This window comes from Doryrhamphus excisus, linkage group LG4 (genome assembly GCF_037039965.1).
Source record: "Doryrhamphus excisus strain RoL-2023G ecotype Guam linkage group LG4, RoL_Dexc_Guam_v1.1, whole genome shotgun sequence".
NCBI classification, from domain to species: domain Eukaryota; kingdom Metazoa; phylum Chordata; class Actinopteri; order Syngnathiformes; family Syngnathidae; genus Doryrhamphus; species Doryrhamphus excisus.
Window position 1 is genome coordinate 16,564,768 of NC_136360.1, and position 11,069 is coordinate 16,575,836.

General features: G+C 45.6%; 1 protein-coding gene across 1 annotated transcript; it reads left to right on the top strand.

Annotated features, from left to right (window-relative positions):
• Positions 1–242: 242 nt before the first annotated feature.
• Positions 243–10,894, top strand: orc1 (origin recognition complex, subunit 1). The gene is made up of 17 exons (XM_058073406.2): positions 243–647; positions 777–904; positions 1,994–2,166; positions 3,038–3,428; positions 3,519–3,792; positions 3,861–3,920; positions 5,374–5,481; positions 5,551–5,773; positions 5,841–5,947; positions 6,020–6,121; positions 8,270–8,441; positions 8,551–8,658; positions 8,933–9,082; positions 9,197–9,316; positions 9,390–9,559; positions 9,624–9,711; positions 10,453–10,894. Exons 1-17 carry the CDS (start codon positions 559–561, stop codon positions 10,645–10,647), a joined length of 2,658 nt encoding a protein of 885 aa, XP_057929389.2. The 5' UTR covers positions 243–558; the 3' UTR covers positions 10,648–10,894.
• Positions 10,895–11,069: the final 175 nt, after the last annotated feature.

Below are 11,069 nucleotides of genomic sequence, written 5' to 3' on the forward strand. Positions count from 1 at the left end.
TAAAAATTAAAAATGTTTTTTTAATCTAAATATAGTTCCCTCTTGTATAGTTTTATACTTTAAATCTGGTAATTATAACGTAGAATATTAAATATTATGTAAAATGACATACATTATTCCATTTATCACAATTACATGTCAATTATTTTTGTTGGTGTGCGTTTGAGTTAAACGGAAATAGAATTTGCATCCTTATTTTATTGTGAAACATCATGCGTCACTTCCGCTATTGGCAGACCCGAGCATAGCCGATGGACCCTCGTACCGAGGCAACGATGATGACGCGAAAAAACAAAGTATACAAAAAATATATAAACTGTAGAAGATACGTTAACAAATAAAACTAAATAAAAATATTTAAGACAAAGAAAAATATTAAAATATACCCCGATGGACGTTCATCCGGGTTATCGCGTTGTGTTTACGCATTACGGAAATGACGTACCTTTCGCGGGAAACATTCTTTACTAGTAGAAACTCCAGAAGCGTGTCATTTCTCCCCTTCAGACCGCCGAGGAATTTTTCCAAATAATATCTGCCTTGCTTTGCAAAGCCAGGATGAAAACCAGACTGCGAGTCAGACGGTTTTACACGTGGAAAGGAGAGCCTCTCAGCTTCGACAGGAAGGTGAAAACCTACGAATATCGGTGAGATCTTCAACAATAAAGCACGTTATTTCGAAGCTATTGCTATTGCTAATGCTGTACTGTACATTTAGCAGTTTTGTTTACTTTCTGTCAGCTTTGTAGATGCTAATATCCGTCTCTCTGTGTCAGATCTTTAGTGATCAGTGTGGAGGGTCTCCCCAGGCCCACCGTCATCACCGTGGGTCAGCACATCCTCATTGAGGGAGAAGATGAAGACAACCCTTATGTGGCCAAAGTTGTCAAACTTTTCGGGGATGGTGAGTCACGCACGATGAGGCTGAAATGTACTGATTTGGGCGATTTAATACAGCCTATTATTATTATTATTGTAATGTCCTTTAGGGGCATTATGTGTTGTGTGTTGTATTTGCACAAGTGTTGCCATGGAGAGATTTGTTCCGGGGTTGGGAAGGAAAAGGGGTGACGGACAGGAAGTGAGGCAGAGAGTAGCCCTTGTTAGGAATCCTTGTTCTTTGGACCTTAATAAAAAAAACGGCTGTTGTTCCACCCGTCTGGTCTGGTGTTTGGCAGAGCGTAGAGTGTTATTTTTTTTTTTATTATAATTTTTTAATTATAAATTTTATTATTATTATTTTGTTACTATTTGTGTTATTATTATTTTGTTACTATTTCTATTATTATTATAATTTCTATTATTATTTTTATTATTATTTTGTTACTATTTCTATTATTATACTATACTATACTATTTTATATTATTATTATTGTTATTGTAAATTCTGCATATTTTTGGCCAAAATGAAGAATTTTCAGCGTTAAAATGGCTACATGTAAACCAATACAAATACTAGATATGGGCATGCCACCCATGGTGTGAACACTGATTGCTGCATATTATTATTATTATTATTATTATTTTATTTTTTATTATTATTTTATTATTATTATAATTTCTATTATTTTATTTTTATTATTTTTATTATATTATTATTATTGTAAATTTGACAATTTTTTTGGCCTAAATAAAGAATTTCCAGCATAAAAATGGCTACATGTAAAGCAATACAAATACTATATATGGGCATGCCACCCATGCAGTGAACATTGACTGCTGCACCGCAGGCATACCCATAATAAGGCATTTGTGATGTGATGGTATGCAGTGTTCTACACTGGTCACTAGGTGTCAGTAAAGCTGTCATATTGCCTCTTTTTATGTCTACTATATTGGGTGATATGCGTGTAATGGTGACTATAGGGGTGTTATTTCATGTCTGGAGCGCTCTAATAATGTTTAAAGTTGTATTTAGAAGGTTGTAATCATAGAAGGTTTTCTATGATCCAACTACAAAACTGAATCAAGTGTACATTTTTTCTGTCTGCAGAGAATGAGCGGCAGAAAAAGGCGGTGGTTCAGTGGTTCGTTCGCGTGTCCGAAGTGCCTGTGAGCAAGCTGCAACTGCTCGGTCGAGACCCGCACCCGCAGGAGATTTTCTACTATCAGGGAAGAAGCTGCGATGACGAGATCAATGCTGAGTCCATTCTCAGACCCGTGCAGGTGAATGATCGATCGATTGCGAAAGATCGCAATTAAAATACGTTTTTTTATTAATGTTTTTTACTGTCCGCCAATTTTTTTATGCAGTTCATAGCTTTGTATGAGGGTAAACTCACAGTTTTTATATAATATTTGTTCATAATATAAATATATCTGAATGTATTTATTATTCAGCAACTGATAAATTCATTTTAATAATAATTACATATTTAAATTATTCTAACTAGTCGTACATTTAATACAGTTCTTAACCATAAAAACATACCATGGAACGGTTTGAATGACAAAGAATGCTGACATGCTAACTTTAGCATGCTAGTACCTAGCATACCCGTGCTAAGTGTAATTGATTAATATGCTAACACATAGCATAAACGTGTCTACCTGTGAAAAAAGGCATGCTAAAATGCTACAATGCTAATATTAGCATGCTAATGTTAGCATGCTAATACCTGGCATCATAGTGCTTTTTTTTGCATTTTATAAAGTATTTCTATGGTAAAGTTTCTCCTCTTTTCCTCCAAGGTGAAGCATCTTGTATTAGCATGCTAATGTTAGCATGCTAATACCTGGCATCATAGTGCTTTTTTTGCATTTTATAAAGTATTTCTATGGTAAAGTTTCTCCTCTTTTCCTCCAAGGTGAAGCATCTTGTATTAGCATGCTAATGTTAGCATGCTAATACCTGGCATCATAGTGCTTTTTTTGCATTTTATAAAGTATTTCTATGGTAAAGTTTCTCCTCTTTTCCTCCAAGGTGAAGCATCTTGTATTAGCATGCTAATGTTAGCATGCTAATACCTGGCATCATAGTGCTTTTTTCAGTTTAAAAAGTATTTCTATGGTAAAGTTTCTCCTCTTTTCCTCCAAGGTGAAGCATCTTGAGGGACCAGCTCCGTTCCCCGACTGCGGCGATAAAGATACTCTATACGTGAAGTTGTCCTGGGACACCAAGGCTTTCAAGGTGGTGGACTCGTCTCTCGTGTCACCCGGCTGTCCTACACGCCACTCCGACCAGTCGCCTCCCAGCGTGCCGCGGTCTCGTCGGGCTTTACCGACCCCCGATCCCGCCGTCATACGGCGGGCGGCTATGTCGGAGCGGCGATACGACCGAGCGAGCATGAGCGCGGGAAAGCTCGGCGGCATGGAAGCCGAGTCCAGGCACTCGGCTACGAAATTGTCAGCTTCAAAATGCCTGAGCGTGACGAGAAGGAACACCTCGGCCAGAACGCCAGGAGTACGGAAGCGTCTGGAGCTCAACAGTGAGTCGTTCGCTTTCAAATATGGCGGCCTTTTCCCAGTCCTGTGTACTCCTTCGGACGAGTACCGGTCTTTTCTTCATGTGATTTTAGGTCAAGAGAAGCCGTCGATGTGTGGTGATGACGTTTCGGATGAAATCCTGGATGAAGCGCTACAATCGGAGCTGGAGTTGGCTCAAAGGTTGCCATCATCTCCCCCTCAGGTGCTGCATCATTCCCAAAATTTAAGCCCACTCAGGAAGACGCACAAAGCAGCCGTCGAGCTGGACTACATTTCCCTGAAGCCCTTGCTGGTCAAGATGGACAGCGTGTCTGTCTCGCAGCTTCACGGTCTTCCGTCTTCAAGCAGGGATGCGGCTTCATCCCGGTGAGTCACGCGTTCAATTCCTGTATCATTTGATTCTCATGAGTGATGTTAATGTGTCGTTCAAACAGAGGTACGACTCCTCGAAGCAAAGAGCTGAAAACTTTGAAGGAACCTGCCCTCGGTGTGTTGTAAGTCCATTTTCTCTCCCTCGTAATTTTTTCCCGCCAAACCGTGAATTTTTTTATATTCTTACCCCTAGTCATAAATAAGAATCGCCGATATTTGCGTTTTTCCTTGTATCGGTATCAGCCGATACGCGCGTGGGTTCGCGGATGTATTTTTCCACCGCATGATTTACAGTCAGGCATCCACGGATAAATAGATATAATATAGATCAGGGGTCTCAAACACGCGGCCCGACACTAGTTTGAGGCCCCCGCCTTGATATGAAAGTTTAATGTTAGTGCGGTCCGCGCAAGTTTGATATGGATGCTGTATGGTATCATGTACCCAGAAAAAATTATTACGTTTGATTAATGTTCATGTTAAAGGTTAAATAACTGTTAATAGTTATCCTCCCTATCCGTGTGGAAGTGGTAAGTTTTTGGCTATTTAAGTTTAAAGGAAATAACTTGAAGGCTACCGTTTACGTCGCTAGCTCTCTGGTTTGCGAGTTAGCATGTGTCTCAAGACCCTGCAGTTGCGCAATATGTTGTAAATAAAAAAAGTATAAATGTGACTATAGTCGTGTTTTGTCATGTCTACAGGGCTCTAATAATGCTTTGTTCATTTTAATCTGAAAAAAATCCTTTGTCTACCCACCAACTATATCGGTTTCTTAAGTTTTTAAGTATCGGCAGTATCGGCCACAAATATCGGCTCAAGCAAAATCGACAATCGGCTAAGGGTGATGGGAAAAATCGGTATCTGCATCGGCCCCAAAAAAACCATATCGGTCGATCCCTAGTGTTTACATTTCAATAAATATATGTTTAAACATGAGACCTGTAATATTTGTTATCATGGTCATTTTTTCATGTAAATTGAAGGATCAAAAGCAGTATCGGCCACAAATATCGGCTTAAGCAAAATTGGCCATCGGCTAAGTGTTATGGAAAAAAATCGGTATCTGCATCGGCCCCAAAAAAACCATATCGATTGATCCCTAGTGTTTACATTTCAATAAATATTTGTTTAAACATAAGAAATATTTGTTATCGTGGTAATTCTTTCATGTAAATTGAGGGATCAAAAGCAATATCGGCTCAAGCAAAATCGGCCATCGGCTAAGGGTGATGGGAAAAAAATCGGTATCGCATCAGCCCCCAAAAAAAACATATCGGTCGATCCCTAGTGTTTACATTTCAATAAATATTTTTTTAAACATAAGACCTGTAATATTTGTTATCATGGTCATTTTTTCATGTAAATTGAGGGATCAAAAGCAGTATCGGCCACAAATATCGGCTCAAGCAAAATCGGCCATCGGCTGAGGGTGATGGAAAAAAAATCGATATCGGCCTCAAAAAAACCATATCGGTCGATCCCTAGTCATAACAGACACATGCATCATATTTTTGTATGAAAGATGTTATAACATACATATTCATGATGTACCTTTTATCCTGCTGCGTTGTTTAGGCCCGAAGTGGACGATGAGAACTCTCCCACGCTGCCACTCGGTACGACACCGAGAGGATTGAAAAGAAAGTCTGCTCGACTGGTGGCGACTCGAATCCGAAAGCAACTGTGAGTGTAAAGACTCGATCTTTCCGGTTCGATTCCCGGCTTACATGTGCTTTCTTCCTGTTGCTGTAGAAATCTTCTCAATGAATCCAAAGCGCTGGACTCCGACACAGGAGACGAGGAGGACTTTGTTCCAACCGGGAACGCCTTCCACAGCAGCGATGAGGATGATGAAGTGATTCACAGTGATGAAGAAATACTAGCCAAAAAAGGTAGACATACTCCGGCTGGGCCTCGCACGCCTCGTCCAACCAAGACCTCATCCAGGACGCCTCGTAAAACACCCAGCAAGAAGGTACGTATTCCATCTTCATGTGGAGTGTAGGAAATATTGCTCTACTGATTGATCTCCGCTTGTACAGGCAGCACCCGGGACCCCACACACGCCTCGTAACGCCACCCCATCCATGCCCAGCAGAACCATGCCAGCGCGAGAGCCCGCTAATATCCTGGAAATGGCCCGAAGCAGGTAAGAGTACGACACAATCGGCCAGACTCGGAAGAGAAATATCGATGTCTTACGAAGATGTCTGCTTTCCAGGCTGCATGTATCGTCGGTGCCCGAGTCGCTCCCATGCAGAGAGCAGGAGTTTCAAGATATTTACAACTTTGTGGAAAGCAAAATCATCGACGGCACCGGAGGGTGAGAGTACAATCCCAGCTGTCTTTGGGCGAAGGGCGCGGGTGCCGGGGCCTATCCCAGCTGTCTTTGGGCGAGAGGCGGGGGTGCAGGGGCCTATCCCAGCTGTCTTTGGGCGAGAGGCGGGGGTGCCGGGGCCTATCCCAGCTGTCTTTGGCGAGAGGCGGGGGTGCAGGGGCCTATCCCAGCTGTCTTTGGGTGAGAGGCGGGGGTGCCGGAGCCCATCCCAGCTGTCTTTGGGTGAGAGGCGGGGGTGCCGGAGCCCATCCCAGCTGTCTTCGGGCGAGAGGCGGGGGTGCCGGGGCCTATCCCAGCTGTCTTTGGGCGAGAGGCGGGGGTGCCGGGGCCCATCCCAGCCAGCTGTCTGTGGGCGAGAGGCGGGGTTGCCGGGGCCTATCCCAGCCGTCTTTGGGCGAGAGGCGGCGGTGCCGGAGCCTATCCCTGCTGTCTTTGGGCGAGAGGCGGGGGTGCCGGAGCCCATCCTAGCTGTCTTTGGGCGAGAGGCAGGGGTGCCGGGGCCCATCCCAGCCAGCTGTCTGTGGGCGAGAGGCGGTGGTGCCGGAGCCCATCCCAGCTGTCTTTGGGCGAGAGGCGGGGGTGCCGGAGCCTATCCCTGCTATCTTTGGGCGAGAGGCGGGGGTGCCGGAGCCTATCCCTGCTATCTTTGGGCGAGAGGCGGGAGTGCCGGGGCCTATCCCTGCCGTCTTTGGGCGAGAGGCGGGGGTGCCGGGGCCCATCCCAGCCAGCTGTCTGTGGGCGAGAGGCGGTGGTGCCGGAGCCCATCCCAGCTGTCTTTGGGCGAGAGGCGGGGGTGCCGGAGCCCATCCCTGTTGTCTTTGGGCGAGAGGTGGGGTTGCCGGGGCCTATCCCAGCCGTCTTTGGGCGAGAGGCGGGGGTGCCGGAGCCTATCCCTGCTGTCTTTGGGCGAGAGGCGGGGGTGCCGGAGCCTATCCCTGCTGTCTTTGGGCGAGAGACGGGGTACACCCTGGACTGGTGGCCAGCCAATCCCAGGGCACATATAGACAAACAACCATTCACACTCACATTCATACCTATGGACAATTTGGAGTGGCTAATTAACCTAGCATGTTTTTGGAATGTGGGAGGAAACCGGAGTACCCGGAGAAAACCCACGCATGCACGGTGAGAACATGCAAACTCCACACAGAGATGGCCGAGGGTGGAATTGAACCCTGGTCTTCTAGCTGTGAATTCTGCGCGCTAACCACTCGGTACATCGTTATTGTCGAGCCCTGAATAGTACTGACTGTAGTACAAGTACACTGTACAAGAATATTCATTTTACAGTAAAGTCTCGTTATATCGATATCGGTTATAACGAATTACTACTTATTACGATACTATTTTCATTTCTCGGCAAATTTCTAGTCTTTTATGATATAATTAGTTCCGTTAGTACGATACCCGGTTATTATGATAATCCAGTTACTACGATGCCCTTTTCATCTCCCGCCAGCCAATTTGGTCTGCTTATATCAATACAAAAGCAGCTTAAATCAATCTTTGCTTAAGGATTTCAATACCAAAAAAGAACACGGCAAACGGCTGCTTCCAGTCAACTTTATTTTTCACACTTCCACCTGAAATCCTTAAGCAAAGATTGATTTAAGCTGCTCGACATTGTTCTATACAATAGAACAATGTCAAGTGCATTATTGGCCACTTTTAATGCAGTTCGGCGAAGGATCGGATATATGGATAGTCCGGTTATATCGGTATTTTTTCCGACTCCCGAGAATATCGATATAACGGGACTTTACTGTAGTTTGTATTTAGCACCTGAAAACACCAGTACTTTAAGGGTACCTTTGTGCCCCCCCCCCCCCCAAGCAGGTATTTACATACCTTTTGACTAAACTGTGTACTACTACCACATCACTACTACTATGAGGAGAAGCAGAGGGAGCCACATGCTGTGGCCCAGCAAGGTGCACTATGCTCGGGCACATGCTCCAAGCAGCCTCTGCCCTCACGGAAGTCAGTAGAACCAAAGTGTAAAGCAGAGGGAGCCACCTGCTGTGGCCCAGCAAGGTGCACTGTATTCTGGCACACGCTTCGAGTAGCCGGCGTGAGGCCAAGGCGGTCTCTGGCAAACCTTTTGCAATTTTCAAAATTTCTTTTCCTTTTCAGGTGCATGTACATCTCGGGCGTACCAGGGACAGGAAAAACCGCGACAGTCCACGAGGTGATGCGCTGTTTGCAGAATGCGGCAAACATGGATGAGATCCCATCCTTCCGCTTCATTGAGATCAACGGCATGAAGATGACAGACCCTCATCAGGCCTACGTTCAGATCCTTGAGGTGCGTATGAGCGTGTCTCGGAGTATTGCATTCCATGTTCCATCATTCCTGGATCGTGGATCCCCATTGGTTCCTCTGTCTTTTTTTTGTGTTTTACCTGGTCATGCAGAAACTGAGTGGTCAGAAGGCCACAGCCGACCACGCGGCTTCCATCTTGGAGAAGCGATTCAGCAACCTTGCTCCCAGGAAGGAAACCACCGTGCTGCTCGTGGATGAAGTAAGATGATTGAGTTTTTAGACCCGGATTTCCGTGAAGTTTCCGTAGTCAAGAGCATAGAAAACCTGACTATGACTAAATACAGTTAGAGCCCTCTCGACATGAAATAACACCCCTATAGTAACCTTTACACTCCTATTACACAATATAGTAAACATAATAAGAGAAAATAATACATACACTAAATAAGACTGACTATGTGGCCCACGCTGGAGGGGGTTTGGACACCCCTGATCTATCATCCTGTATTCCGTCCTATCACTGTCATCTGTAGTTGGACCTCCTGTGGACCAGAAAGCAAAACGTGCTGTACAATCTTTTTGATTGGCCAACACGTCGTCACTCCCGCCTGGTGGTTCTGACGATTGCGAACACGATGGACCTGCCCGAGCGGATCATGATCAACCGAGTGGCCAGCAGGCTGGTGAGGCTTTGTGGCGTACCCCAGGGGTCAACGCTGGGACCCACATTGTTTTATTCTAAAGATAAATGACAACTTCAGAGCAAGATTGTACATCGGATTTGTTGTCGTTTTCAGGGTTTAACTCGGATGTCGTTCCAGCCGTACGGATTCAAACAGCTGCAGCAGATCATCATGTCCCGCTTGAACAAAGTCAAAGCGTTTGAAGAAGACGCCCTCCAGCTGGTGTCGAGGAAGGTGTGTGTGTGGGTGGATGGGTGGGTGGCCAACTTCCTGCCTCCAGATATTTCAGCTGTGTTCTTCTCCTCAGGTGGCCGCTCTGTCGGGTGATGCTCGCCGATGTTTGGACATCTGCCGCAGAGCCACGGAGATCTGCGAGCACGCCGCCGCCAAGCCTTCCGTCCCGGGATTGGTCGGGATGAGTCACGTGATGGAGGCGCTGAATGAAATGTTTTCGTCCACCTACATCGCTGCCATCAAGTGAGACCCTGACACTTGTTCACCACCAACACCTGGATGGATGTGTGAAGATCTTTGTTTGCAGGTGTGCATCAGTGCAGGAGCAGGTCTTCCTCCAGGCAGTTATTGCAGAGTTTCGGCGCTTGGGGTTGGAGGAGGCAACCTTCCAGCAGGTAGAGGACGTGAATTCAAGTTCTTTCAAAAGTGGATCCAATGAAGATACACATGCTTTCATTTTATAGTTGAATGTTGCAGTAACGCTCCTCAATTCGCCCGAAAGCCACTGCTACAGTTATGGGTTTACATCATATGTAAATTATGGGCCTGCATCACATTATGGGCCACGTTATGGGTCTGTGTCACATTCATCACATTGTTGTGGGCCTGTGCCGCATTGTTCCGGGCCTGGGGTCGCATTGTTCCGGGCCAGGGGTCGCATTGTTCCGGGCCAGGGGTCGCAATGTTTCCGGGCCCGGGGTCGCAATGTTTCCGGGCCCGGGGTCGCAATGTGTCCCGGGTCAGGGGTCGCAATGTGTCCCGGGTCAGGGGTCGCAATGTGTCCCGGGTCAGGGGTCGCAATGTGTCCCGGGTCAGGGGTCGCAATGTGTCCCGGGCCAGGGGTCGCAATGTGTCCCGGGCCAGGGGTCGCAATGTGTCCCGGGCCAGGGGTCACATTTGTCACATGGTTATGGGCCTGCATCTTATTATTCCTCATACTTTTGGTTTAGATACTATACAACAAGACGTAAAGGGACTGTGTGACTGTCGCCTGTCATTCCAACTCCCGTACAGTAGATGGCGTCATAACACACCTCATGCACACTAATAATATATACTATAAGGGTGGCTGTATGGGGCAAGCGTTGAGACGCCATGAAAGCCTGTGACGTGACGTTGTTGTGTGTTCCTCCAAGGTGTTCGTGCAGCACCAGGCTCTGTGTCGGGTGGAGGGTCTGCAGTCCATCGGCGTGTCGGAGGGTCTCGCCGTGTGTCAGCGCCTGGGCGCGTGCAGGCTGCTGCTGCTGGAGAACAGTCGCATGGGAACCCTGCAGCGCGTTCGCCTCAATGTCGGCCAAGATGACGTCCTCTACGCCCTGAAGTCCGACTAACGCTTTTTAAGTTTTTTTTTTTTTTTTGGCTTGATATATGTAGTATTTTGTCCATCACTGCGTTATTAAATATTTATACAGTATGTGTTCCATAAGGGAGGTTGTATTTCCATCTGCTTTTATTTAAAATGTGTGAATTTGTCTTTTTAACAAATGCATTGTCTATGCACTTCTAATAAATGTTATGTACATTATGTATTTTGGTGTTGTGGTATGAATTATTCTCAGTATCGACAGTACAAACTAAAGTATAGCAGTGTTATTTTCTTGTACTTCCACCGCCAGGTCTAACATATAGTCTTGTATAAAGTATAACTGAACAAAAAACTTCCATTATGGTCATAATTTGCCAATAATTATGTAGTTATTAACATGTGAATTCATTCAAGCAAACAAATTATTTACAAAACTCTTTCCCAATA

Bases quoted from the DNA above. Each gene is read 5' to 3' on its own strand.
- orc1 (XM_058073406.2), top strand. From the start codon at position 559: ATGAAAACCAGACTGCGAGTCAGACGGTTTTACACGTGGAAAGGAGAG. The intron at 2,167-3,037 runs GTGAATGATCGA...TTTTCCTCCAAG, and splicing joins CCATTCTCAGACCCGTGCAG to GTGAAGCATCTTGAGGGACC. The intron at 9,712-10,452 runs GTAGAGGACGTG...TGTTCCTCCAAG, and splicing joins AGGAGGCAACCTTCCAGCAG to GTGTTCGTGCAGCACCAGGC.